Genomic DNA, 12,837 nt, shown 5'->3' with positions numbered 1-12,837 from the left:
TAATTTTCTATCTACTGGTTTATTAAGGCAGCTTGATCTATAAGTATAAAGTAAGGTATCACAGATAAACATAATATAATTTAATACTCTGAAGCAGTGTTAGTGTTAGATATGGAGCTGTGCTGTGCTGCGTTCTGCGTACTGTGCTGCATTCAGTGCTCAATAAATTATTCTTAAAATTTAGTTTTATAATTTTTTTTCTTTAAAAAAGCAAGACAAATGTAGACATTGGCTATTAGTGTTATTGTTAACATAACTGTTATTATTAACATTAATAAAACACTAAACTCATACCTGTAACAGTGACGTTGTAGATGTGGAGATTATAATGATTATTGGTGTTTCGGATGGTGTATAATCCACTATCAGACTCATCCACTCCTCTCAGCTCCAGAACAGATAATAGAGATGTTCTGTGTTTATATTCAGGTTCACTCTGCAGTGATCCTCCAATCACTTTACAGATCTGAACACTGGATCCATCAGCTGCTCCTGTACTGCTGTTATAATTCACCTGCACTGGATCTGATACCTCCAACTCCAGATGCAGAGATCCACCAGACTGTATCTGAACTGAAGTCCTCCGAGCTGAGGAGAAAAACACAATCAGATGAATAAATCTGATCTAAATCATCTAATCACTGTGATTCTATCAGTGAAGAACTCAGATAAACACTTACCCTCAATCTGAAGCTCCACATCACACTTATTTCTACCATCACATTTACAGGTGTAATTTCCTCTCTTACTGAAATCAGCTTCAGTGATGATCAGAGAGAAATCTCCCTGCAGGAATTGATTATAGATCATCTGATATCCCTCCTTCAGTGATCTGCAGGAAGTCTGATCACACTCAGCCAGAAGATCAGTGGAATTATTCCAGCTGACAATTCCAGTACATCTCACAGTACAGTTCAGAACAGCAGTACCATTAAACTCCACCTTCACTACAGGATGAGCTAATACAGATCCTGAAAGAAATAAAGAATAAGAGATAACATTTGTTAAAAGTTGTATTAGAGCAGATGTTTTGATGTTTCTGGTGAAACTGTAAATTAAACAGGTTCTAATTCTCTCTGTAAAATGAAAAGGTATGATCTGATTGAGGAGTATTTTTATAAGATCCCACAGAGTGTAAAGCTCTGAACATTATTTAAATACAATTATTTTAATGAACTGTCATAAGAAAATATCTTTATTGAACAAGACAAACACAATCAATCTGGCCAAATTACCTCAAAATAGAAATGATAATGTAAGCCAATTAATTTATTACATAACTAAATAACTAAAACTAATAACTAAAACTAAACCAAATATATATATTTATATTTATTATTATTTTCATTTATTGTAAAATAATATTAAAGTTTTTATAACAAGTAGTGTTGTAGTACAGTCCAGTCTTGTCCAGTCACATTTTAAACATTATTTATAAATGTTATTTAATGTTACATTTAGAAAAGGATAAAGTTGAAATGTTTATTAAAATATATATTATTTATTATAAATTATAATGAACTTACAGTGAGTTACAAGCTTTTTACATTCTGCTTTTTTATTTTAATTTTTTTATTATATTTGTCACAGCTTTGCCCATATATGTCTTGTGTTTCTCTCTCTTGTGCTCCTCCCCTCTGTTTACCTGTCATGTGTTTCCCAGCCATGTGCTCCTGTTGTGTTTTGGTCCTGTCTCCGCCCTAGCCCCACCCTGTCATCAGTTATTTGTAACTCCGCCCCCTCTTGATTGATCCTCAGGTGTTTCCAGTTTCCTGTTCCCTCCTCCTGTATATAAGCCCCTTTGTTTCAAGTCTTCCTTGTCTAGTCTTTTGTTGGTTTGTTTGCCGTTGGTTTCTTGTCAGGTTTGTTTCATGTCTCATGTTGTTTGTTAGGTTCCAGTTTTCTAGTTGAAGTCTTCTGTAGTTTTGTAATCAGTGTAACTTTGGTTTATCTTGTTTGTTTGTTTTAGTTTGTTTATTTAATAAATAATTATATTCTGCACTTACGTCCATCTCTTCCTCCTTTGTAACAATATTCACTTGAACTTGAACAACATTACTATTTAGTAAACAGATACAGAATGATGTAATAAACAAAAAAAGTGTTGAAGTCCAGAATAAGTTTTATACTTTAGATTCTTTAGCTCAGTCAGATTCATGAAGTAAAATCTGAAAAAAGTTTTTCAGCAGTGCTGAGCTCTTACTGCAGCTTATCCGGAACCAGCTTATCCAGAACCAGTTCATCAGAACCAGCTTATCTAGAACCATTTTATCTAGAACCAGCTCATTGATGTTAAAATCTCATTTATTTTGGTTTAAAAACCTATGTATTCATGCTTAGATGTAAATTATAATATATGATATATGTTTCACACCACCATATTTTCTTTATGTAAAAACTTCAGCTAGTTCAAAATGCTGCAGCCAGGGTCCTTACTCAAACTAGAAAATTTGAGCATATTAGTCCAGTACTATCAGCACTGCACTGGCTTCCAGTAAAATTCCGCATAGACTATAAAATTCTCCTGTTAACGTATAAAGCCCTACACGGGCTCGCTCCTGAGTATTAACGAGACTCATCTCCTATTATGAACCACCGCGATTACTTAGATCTCAGGGTGCTGGTTTATTAGTAGTTCCTAAAATTCAGAGGAGCTCTGAAGGAGGAAGAGCTTTCTCTTATAAAGCTCCTCAACTCAGGAATAATCTCCCCGAATCTGTTCGGGACTCAGACACAGTCTCAATCTTTAAGTCTAGACTGAAAACTTACTTGTTTAGTTTAGCTTTTGGTGATTAATGTTTTTTCCTTTAGATAAGGCTGCAGATCCAGGGGTTCATGGACAGAGGGAATTGTGGGTAAACTGAGATGCTGGTGCTGTTGTTTGGTCACTCAGGTCCCAGTGTTTCTTTACTAAAAATAACATCATGTTCTTAGACTAAACTCAGTCTGGATGATGTTGAAGTTTGAGATTGATTCATTGTGCTGCTCTTGAACTACGATGTTTCTACAGTATAATTTTCACACATTTGTACTTCGCTAAACATTAACCGTCCAGAAACCAAAACAGATTTATTTCTTTTTTAGAATTAAATCACATGCAAACGGTAACCTACACTGTCTAGAAGAAGAAGGAATAAAACACACTTTTTATTGGAAGGGCAAAAAGGGCACCCATAGATGGGAATTTATTAAGACTTAATATTGAACTAAAGGGCACGCCATTATATTTAACTAGTGGGCACTTGATACATTTTGTCCACACAAGAAGGGCAGCAAAAAGGGCACTCCATCATCTTGCTACCTCAGGTGTTAGCAGTTAGCACTGGATGCTGCATTTAAAGATGATTATAAACAGCAGAAGTATTACTGTTGTATGTAAGTATAGCTTTACATATTGTGCAGCAGTAGAATTGGATTAATCTCCACTGAAGTAATTCCAGATTAGCACAGTGTTTTTTTTCCTGGAAGGGGTGCTTATTTATCCTCTGCCTGTATCTACTATTTTATTATTTTTCCTCCGATGAGCCGACAGCTTCTTACTGTGGCTACTAGCGTAAGCCCAGTTTGACCTGTGAACTAGTCTATGCATGCATTATTATTAAAAAGCAGTTATTTGTATAGCATTGGCAGACAAACCAAGGCCGTTTCTCAATCTGCGTTCTTGTCTGTTCTTGTGGAATCATGAAACGTCATCAGTCGCAGCCCAAGTACTGTTCCAATTCAAAAGATCACAGTTAGCCAAGTACACAACTTATACCCGGATGTGTTCTTGCTCCTCCCACTTTATCCAGGATGCATGGAAGGGGACTTGTGTGAACTTCTAACTGCCCGATATCCCAGAATGCACCTCGCAGCATTATCAGCGCAATGCAGGAGGAGAAGGTACATAACTATAAGCACCTGTACGTTTTTAAAACAGTACTGCTGTGTGCTAAAATAATGTTTTAAGTTATTTTTAGGGAGAATGTAGGGCTTTAGACTTCAGATATGTGGTTTATTTGTTAAGAAAGCGGCTAGGTGAAAATGTGCTCCTATGTTTTCGGAACAACTATTTCCACTCCTCTAAGAGGGTGACGTCATTAAGTACACAGCTGTTCCAAATACACAACACTCGCCCCGCTTCCTCCCGTTCTCGGGAGTCCGTACTCGCAATCTGAACTTCCCAAGTCCGTTCTTACCAAGTAATGGAGCACAGACTTGTGTACTTGTGTATTGAGAAACGGCCTGAAGCTGTGGGAGTCTCTTGCATTTGGGCAGTGGCTCCCTGATGCCCGTGAGTCACATATAATCTCCCGGAATTCAGAACGAGTGTGGGAAGTGAGAGAGAAAGCAGAGAGGGTTCTGATTGGCCTGTTCTCTGCAAAGAGTCTGTGAGACAGCCAATCAGTTTTTAGTGTGGGCGGGCAGTGTTTTTCCCCCCTCCCGGACGGGATTTGTTCAGTGAGTGAGAGAAAGCAGACCATGGCGGAGGCAATATTAATAATTATTGTAATATGATATGAAATGTTTTTGATGTTGTGCAATTTTTTGTGATATTGTGACTGTCAATTTTTGTCAAATAATGGCTTTTTTCCCCCCAAAAAAGCAGAGGCAGGGCCTTACAAAAAAGAAAATATAAAACTCATTTCACCTCTCACCTCAACTCTACATTTAATTAAAAAAAAACGTAAAATTAATCAATATAAAAGTAAAGTTTCGTTATCCTTTGGTGTGTGCAAGTTTTTTTTTTTGGGGGGGGGGGGGATGTCTGCATTGGTAAACTAGAGCAGTACAGTCTTTAATAAGAAAATAAATCAGTGATAGATCACACTTACCAGTGATGATGATCAGTAAGAGCGGGACAGTAAGAGCAGATCTACAGAGCTTCATCACTGAGCTACAGGACTCCATACCTTCAGGAGGAACAGAGGAGAGAGAATTATTATTAATATACAATAATAAAAAAACTGCAAAACCCAGTCTGATAATCACAGAAACTGTATAAATACTGTTATACAGAGTCCTGCATCATGTTTCACACTAAATACAGAACATTCTGCCGCTCACCAATTCACACTGACCACGGTACTACCAGTGCACAAAATATACGACACAAAATATGTGACTGTTGAATATCTCAAAAGGAATGTAAAACAATAATTTAATATCTTACTTATTTTATATTTTATACACTCCCCAAAGACAAAGATTATATCATAAATGATATTTTTCTATGTTGTTCAGGGCGTTTCTCAATGTTGAAAATGTGCCATCAGTCATTTAGCATCAGTGTGCCTCATGAAATGCTTTAAAATGCATTATTTACAAATTATTCTGTACATACTAACCAACACAATGAGGTTCTGTACCAGGAACCCAGTACATACTCAGATCACTTCTTATCCAGAACCACAGAACCCTAATCAGAATAAACTGACCCAGTGTAAGAGCCACACTGTGTTACTGTAACTCATTCTAACCCTTTCAGACCCTGTGTTCAATGAGCATGATTTTCTTACAACATAACACTAATTAAGACCTTTTGTTATTTAAAATAGACTATAAACAAGCCAATGACAAAGTTTATAAGACAATGAAACAATAGCTCAGCCCCACCCACTGCACTGGAAAACAACAGCACTTACAGCCAGCTAATTTTCACTAATTATATATAATTTAGGACACTTTTTATCATGTTTATTTAAGTGGATAGGAATGGTTTGTGAACAAAAAGGTTAATATTAAATCTACAATAAAAAAGTTAAGAACAGGCTTCCAATCCAACAGATATAATAAAAAAACAGTTCCTTATTTTAGTTAAATGGATTTTAAGTTTTTTTTTTAATTATTATTATATTAGGATATTATCTTTATATATGTGTGCATTACAGACAGAAAATAGCTTTCTTACATGTTTGTTCCATCACTGGAGATAATTCAGGTATTAAAGGGCCAACATTAATAAAAGTTACTAAAGTTAAGGGTTAACTCAAATTGTGATCAACCGTGATTACGTGACTTCTTAAAAATCCAGCGTTAGAGAGGGTGGAGATAAATCCAATAAAGCCTCCTTTTATCTGAAGAAAACAAAAGAACTTTCTCCTCGTGTTTTACTTTCTCAAATCTAAAACTAAACACACACATTACTCAAATTTATAATAATAATAATAATAAAATATATCATAATATAATAAAATAATATCAATAAATTCAGCCGTGCAGTACTCACAGTAACAGAACTCTTTCAGAACTTTTTCTAAATCTGAGATCAGCCCAAAAAATCTAGGCAGAATTACAATATCTGATATATGAAAATCAGAGCAGTTCTTACCGCTGATCGATCAGCAGAATAAAGCGGTCTGTAGAGAAACAGCACAGTGTGAACCGGACCCGGAGCTCCTGCTGATGATCCAGAACTGCAGAACTCACAGTCCAGGAGGAGGATCCAGCCTCGATCTGCTCCTCCTTCTGTTCCACATCTGTTTCTACTGGACTGAAGAAAAGTTTCATTTTACTCTCTCTCTCTGTTTTTCTCTCTCTCTCTCTTTTGTTACTTGATTTCCAGAAAGAAATCCTTTCTCACAAGAGACTTTGAGACTATTAGTCATTGTACAGGCATGCTTATTTATGCAGCTCCAGAAGGCCACAGCACAGGCTGAACACAGAAGTCTAGAGAGGCCTTAAATATTTACACAGCAATCATATTTTACAGCTTAATCACTATTTTCTGTCATGTATGCATCAATTACAGTTTTTCAAAAATGTTTAAAAGCATTTCTAGAAACACATTTTCTCTAAACTCTAAACACAAACTGAAAATTATGAACTGCTTTGTTGAAACTCTACAAATCTCCAGCAAAACTGATTCATGCCACCAAAACAACACACACATATTTATATAATTATCTCTCACAGAGCATCAAATAAATACTGACAAGATCAATTCAGAGCACTATTATCTGAAGTATTTGGTTCTGCTTTTGACTTCATGAGGCCACTGTACAAATTCAAATACATACCATGGAAATATATTGGATTTCTGTTTTTTATATTTATTTGGTGCGATGTAGAACCCCCCATATAGCATTACAGTACTACATATATATGAGACACCATTTTTACTGTATGTAGTAAGGTTGCATAACTGTAATTTTCATTTATGTAAGTACAATGAGAAACATGATGAGGAAAATCAGTTCAGATACAAATATGTAACAAAAATGTATATATTATTTATGTATTTGAAGGTCAGTGATTATCAGGTGATGAAGCTGTACTAAATGATGCAGTTTTTGATTGGCGACTTGTAAAGCTGTGATTTAGAGTGATATTTGAGTGAGAACATGTGGAATTGTGTTTAGAGTTTAGCAGTGTAGAGTCACAATGTGACACATGAGCTTCATGTTTTGGATTTGTGTGCATAATTCCACATTTTGTGTTTAAACAATGTGGAAAAACTGTATTATTACAGCTTTTTATTACTATTATTATTTATTCAGCATTTTTTAAATGAAATTATCGTTTGATGGAAGCATGAACCTAAAGTCCAGGAGGAGGATCCATATATATATATATTTTTTTTTTGTCCACCACGCCCCCTCTTCAGAGGACTATTTAAAACTTTATTTTTAGCAGTTATGTATTGAGGAGGGCGGCACAGTGGCGCAGCGGCACAGTGGTTGGCGCTGTGTTCTCTGGGTCGGAGGTCGGGTGAGATGTGCTCCAGACCACCACGCCCCTGACAGATAAAGGGGTATTCATGGTGAATGAATGAATTAATGAATTCATTGCGGAAAGAGGAAGAAAACAGCAAGAAAAAAACAAAAGGGGAAAATAAAAAGAAGAGAAAAAACAGGCAGATATAAAAGATGAGAAATATCAAAAGATTAATATGTTGGTAGGGGGTGATTTAAAAAGAAGAAGGAAAATAAGAAATAATAAATATTTGAAGGAGAACGTTAATACATTCCTAAATAATACGATATGTTGCCTTGATTTGTATTTTAGTAGGTTTCACTATGTGTGTGTATGTGTGTGCGTGCACGCGCGCGCACAAATACACACTAAAAAAAAAGTACGGATTTGTATAAAGCTTGTCGCTGGGGCTGTATCTTATATCGAGGTACAAAAAGTACCTTTCAGTGAAAGTCCTTTTTTGTACCCATGTTTTTTGTACCAGTAAAGATTATAAACATTATCATCCACTAAATATTGCACAAAAAAATGATGGTTGGTTTAATGGTACAAATCTGTACTGAAATGATCAGAACTGGTAATGAAGCAGAGAGAGCAAAAGTTTAAAATAAATTAGGAAGTTTGGTTCCAAAATCAAACGATCAAATTAGAAATTTTGGCCCAAAACTACAATTAACACACTACAGCTAGTTGCTCATATAGAAAATAAAAACTTTAAAGAGACAGATTCTCTATGAGTAAATGTGTTCATTCAGAGTAAATGTAGATAAACATATTGTTACACAGAGTTTATATGATATTTAAACAACCCTGCTGTAACAGAACTGTGTAGCACGTTATACTGAGTTGAGATGGGGATGATATTTTGATCTCTGTAAGCTGGATAGTTTAGCTGATTAAAGGTTTGGGAACATTAAGTTACAGCTTCCACATTATATTAAAGGAAAGTCGTATTTAAAAAGTTTATTTAAAGTTGCCAGATGAATATACAGAGTTTTTGAAGACAGAAATTTGAATTACAAACCAGCCAAAACACTCCACTTTACAGCTTCCGCCAAAGCCTGCTTTAATACTGGAGAAATGGACACACGGCGGCGCTCTAACTGCGCTCCACTACAGACGGACTCACAGCGCCACCTGCAGGTCACTGATAGCTGGGGGCTGCTGTAGAGTCACCTGTCCTTTTTAAATCACTGATTATTAAAAATAGCATTAATTGATCACATGAATCAGTTTATCTCCAAATGAGAGTGTTAAGGGATTGAATATTTAAAACATGTATTTATTTCATTCACAGAGAAAGATCTGTAATAGAATTTCAGTGCATTTCAGTTTCACAGGAAAACAAAACAGACAAATGTAACTGAAACTGAAAAAGTATGATTGCATAAATCAGAGCTCTAACTTAAAAACAATGCATCCCCAAAACAGAACCTGAAGTTACTACAGCAACTCCTATATTTCGATAAAAAGAAAGTGTAAAATAATTTTATCCAAAATCATGCAGAGACCATTTTTATTGATCGTATCATCCTAAAACAGGATAAATAACGGCCAGATTCACACTAAGGAGAAAAGTAAAAAAAAAAGAGATGCAAGGTTTTTTTATTTAAAAAACAAAATAAACTTTTAATGTATATACATTTTTTGCAGATAAGATGTGAAGGCAGACTGAAGATGGCTTGATTTGGCACCATAATACAGAATTATAAAATGACACAATCAGTTTAAGCACCAAATATGCAAACAGCTCTCAGAAATACAGACCATAAATTTAAAAAGAAAATGGAAATGGCAGAAATAGGACGTTAGGAAACTTCATCTGAGCAAACTTCATCAAAACAAATGAGCTAAATAAATATTTATTTATTATTTAAAAATAAATAAATAAATAAAAACATCATAATGCAGGTGTGACATGTCTACATGTAAGAAGCTACGGGTCAGGAATAGTTAATTAAAGTGATTATGGATAGTTAAAGCTTACTCTGGGAATAATTTCTCTGTTAGCTTGTTCAGTTGTGCTCATAAGTTTACATACTCTGGCAGAATGTGTGATTTTTGGGGGGCATTCTTCAGAGAATATAAATGTTATGTGGTAGTGTGGGGATGAGAGGTCAGGAGGGTACCAGAGGGTTGGGAGGAAGATGCCCACCATTTCTACAGGAGCCAGGTAAGTCCTGTGTTAATGTCTCTTTAATGTCTTTTAATAAAATGTACATAAGGGGTTCTTGGTGGATGGTGATGTGCTCAGGGCCCTGACATCATCACATATTAATACACAAATGTCCTGTGTTCATGTTAAATGCACAGGAATGAACGGGCTGTTCTGGCCTGTATAAGTGAGACAGAGCAGAAATTTGGCAGTGTGATATTAATGGAATGGAACTCAGTTTTAACGGTATACTTAATAAAAAAGCTGAGCCTTTTTAGTAAGATTGTTAAAACTGAGCTTTTTTTTTTGTTGGATAAGTAGATCATCATAGTCAGCCTACTGGAAACCCAGGTCTACAGTTTGGGTTTCTACATTTTGTATGTTGAAGGAAAAAACATCATATTTGGCTTCTACATAATTTTTTCAATTAGGTTTTTTCAAAAGGCTAAAAACATTAAAATTCAGCTTCTGACGTTAAGATCATTTTCCTAGTTCTGGGTGGGACCATTAGGAGAAGTCAGGAGAATACCCCTTTCATTATCCATACGTGGATCCTGATGGGAGCACTCTGTAAATCTGAGATTCTGCGCACAGCTGTTCAGCAGAGGCCACAGCTTTGGCCCAACAAAGGCACCAATAAAGAAAAACACAACTATGAAAACTAGCTGTGGAATTCCAGCTGCCAGCGCTCCACTCACTATTCCCTTCTGATATCCTTCCTTCCATATCCAGCTCTCCTGAAGGTCTAGAAGAGAAGAGACAACACAGATCATCACTCCTCTCTGGAACATCTTTAGCTTTTACAAAAAAGTCAGAACATCATTGCCCATTGTTTGGTTGAGTACTACGATGATAAAACTACAACAGGGATTAAAGTCAGAGAGAGAGAATACCGTTTACTGTGCTGATGAAGAAATGTTTGGGGTCGTGCTTCTCTCTCTCTGGTGAGGTGGGAATTCTGACTCTGGAGCTCCTCTCTATTTAATCAGAGAAACATCATAAAGATATCACTCTAACAGATCAGTTTTGCATTTTATTACGACTTAACATTTAAGTAAAACAAATTATTCCAGATTAAACAGACTAAAAAATGCTTAGAGATCTGAAAGAGTGACAGTTTTATGACAGAGCTCAGATTATTAATGTCTGGGTTTTATATGAATGTATCCGATTATAAAGAAACATGGTTCTGGTCCTGAAAGCTGATTTGCTGGGACACCATTAAGTTTCTTTTAAAACAGTGTCAGTGTGTTGTAGTGTGTTTTAGTGACTGTGATGTGTGTTACGGTGTTAGTGTGCTAGTTATGTTTTAGTGTGCATTACTGCTACAGTGTTTCTTAGTGCTGTTACAGTGTGTTGGTTAAGGTATAGTGCGTTTCTGGCAGTGTGTTTGTATTATAGTGACATTAGAGGGTGTTGGTCACTTCACAATCTGTGTGTCAGTGTTACAGTGTGTTAGTTATGATATAATGTGTGTGTGTGTTGCAGCGTAAAATAGTGATGCTACAACATGTTAGTGTTCTGTACCCGATTCTGGTCTTGAGACCATAAAGGAGCCGTGTCTCAGTTTTGCCTTATTTGGAATCTGTCTTAGATAAGGAGTCCAAGGTGTCCATATGAAGCAAACATTCTCCATTATATTTAAATAATAGTCATGTTTATTGGTGTATAAATCAGTATAGTTAACAGATCAACTCACTACTTACTCCACGTTTAGAGGACTCACTGAGAAGCTGCACACATCAAAGTGTAATGCATTTATAGCGTTTATTAGCAAGTATTATCAGTATAATTTGATCATGTTTTTAATTTTATTTAATAGACTGAATTCACATTTAGGTAAGAATAACTGTACTTGAAACTAGCGTGACTCCAACACTACTAGTTATGTTATAGTTTGTGTGTTAAAGAGCTAATGCGCTGGTTACAATACAGTGTGTTAGTAATTTTATGACGCTGTTACAGTGTGTTGATGATACAGTGTGTTAGTGTTACAGTGATTTTATGGTGCTTTTTATGGGTAGTGCGTCAGTGATATTACAGTGTTTAACAGTGTTTGTGATTCTGTCTCAGGTAAGAGCTGTTAGTGTAAATGATACACACCTGTGACAGTGACGTCTGAACTGCTCACCAGTGTACGGTCAGCAGCGTTTTGTATGCTGTAGTTTCCGCTGTCTGAAGGTTTGAGATCCATCAGAAATAAGATGTTTCCGACAACGTGGATCCTCTGCTCATACTCTGCGTGACACTGACAGCGACGTCCATCCACGAGGCAAACCTCAAGTGTGGAGGAGTTTCCATTCCCTGTGAACTCTACGGTAACTGGATCAGGAATGCGAAGATCCAGTCCCAGATGATCTCCAGCATTCCGGACAAAGACATCCTCAGGGGCTGAAACATTAAATTAACATGTTTATGATTTAAGTTCTCTAAAGCTGCACACCACTCTAAACCACTGAGGTACTTGTTTAATTGGGTTGAACTTACGGAGAAGTTGTAAGAATTGTCTGCACTGAGACATTTCTTCGCCACTGCAGAAAGCAGAGTAGTAGCCTCTGGTTAAGAAGTTCACCAGAGGAACAGTGAACAGAGTTTTTTCCTGATTAATTTCACAGACGAAACTCAATTTTTTAGCTCCAGGGCCGCATTCAGCAACGGGCTTCCCTTCCCTACTCCACTGCATCACACCTGTACACTCTACGTTACAGCTCAGAACAGCGGATTCGTTCAGCTTTTTCACCGTTTTGACCAGGGCAGAGGTGAACATGGGCACTACAAAGAAAAATGCTGTTAGTTTTCCACACTTCTCTTTTAAAGGTTTACAGCTGTTATAAGCATGTTGCACTTACTTAAGGACAGGCTTAGAAACAGAGCCCCAAGGTTCATCAGCAGGCATTTAACGAATGGCATCTGTGGAATATACAAGAGAGTCAAATTAAGTACTACAGCATGTACTATAGGTAGAAAAGTATCTACTACCAGCCTACACCAACCTTTAACACCTACAC

At 36.3% G+C, this 12,837-nt stretch overlaps 2 protein-coding genes across 3 annotated transcripts in view; both read right to left on the bottom strand.

Moving 5' to 3' along the window:
• LOC125786867 (uncharacterized) overlaps positions 1-6,579 on the bottom strand; it is a 34,763-nt gene extending 28,184 nt beyond the window's left edge. The window contains exons 1-4 of the mRNA XM_049470492.1: positions 6,311-6,579; positions 4,815-4,892; positions 681-971; positions 295-588 (exon numbers count right to left, since the gene is read on the bottom strand). Of these exons, the coding sequence (XP_049326449.1) occupies positions 295-588; positions 681-971; positions 4,815-4,890 (661 nt within the window). The 5' untranslated portion in view covers positions 4,891-4,892; positions 6,311-6,579. The remainder of the gene's footprint in view (positions 1-294; positions 589-680; positions 972-4,814; positions 4,893-6,310) is intronic.
• Positions 6,580-8,587: 2,008 nt separating this feature from the next.
• LOC103039251 (uncharacterized) overlaps positions 8,588-12,837 on the bottom strand; it is a 7,797-nt gene continuing 3,547 nt past the window's right edge. The window contains exons 2-6 of one of the 2 annotated variants that reach the window (XM_007239055.4): positions 12,679-12,739; positions 12,317-12,601; positions 11,933-12,220; positions 10,723-10,806; positions 8,589-10,574 (exon numbers count right to left, since the gene is read on the bottom strand). In XM_007239055.4, coding sequence (XP_007239117.3) covers positions 10,318-10,574; positions 10,723-10,806; positions 11,933-12,220; positions 12,317-12,601; positions 12,679-12,739 — 975 coding nt within the window. In that variant the 3' untranslated portion in view covers positions 8,589-10,317. Of the gene's footprint in view, positions 10,575-10,722; positions 10,807-11,932; positions 12,221-12,316; positions 12,602-12,678; positions 12,740-12,837 lie in introns of both variants that reach the window. The other variant, XM_007239056.4, reaches the window with a different exon arrangement.

Source organism: Astyanax mexicanus, chromosome 22 (assembly GCF_023375975.1).
Source record: "Astyanax mexicanus isolate ESR-SI-001 chromosome 22, AstMex3_surface, whole genome shotgun sequence".
In the NCBI taxonomy this organism is placed as follows: Eukaryota; Metazoa; Chordata; class Actinopteri; order Characiformes; family Acestrorhamphidae; genus Astyanax; species Astyanax mexicanus.
Note: the sequence above shows the minus strand (reverse complement) of the source record. Positions and strands in the feature narration are given on the sequence as shown.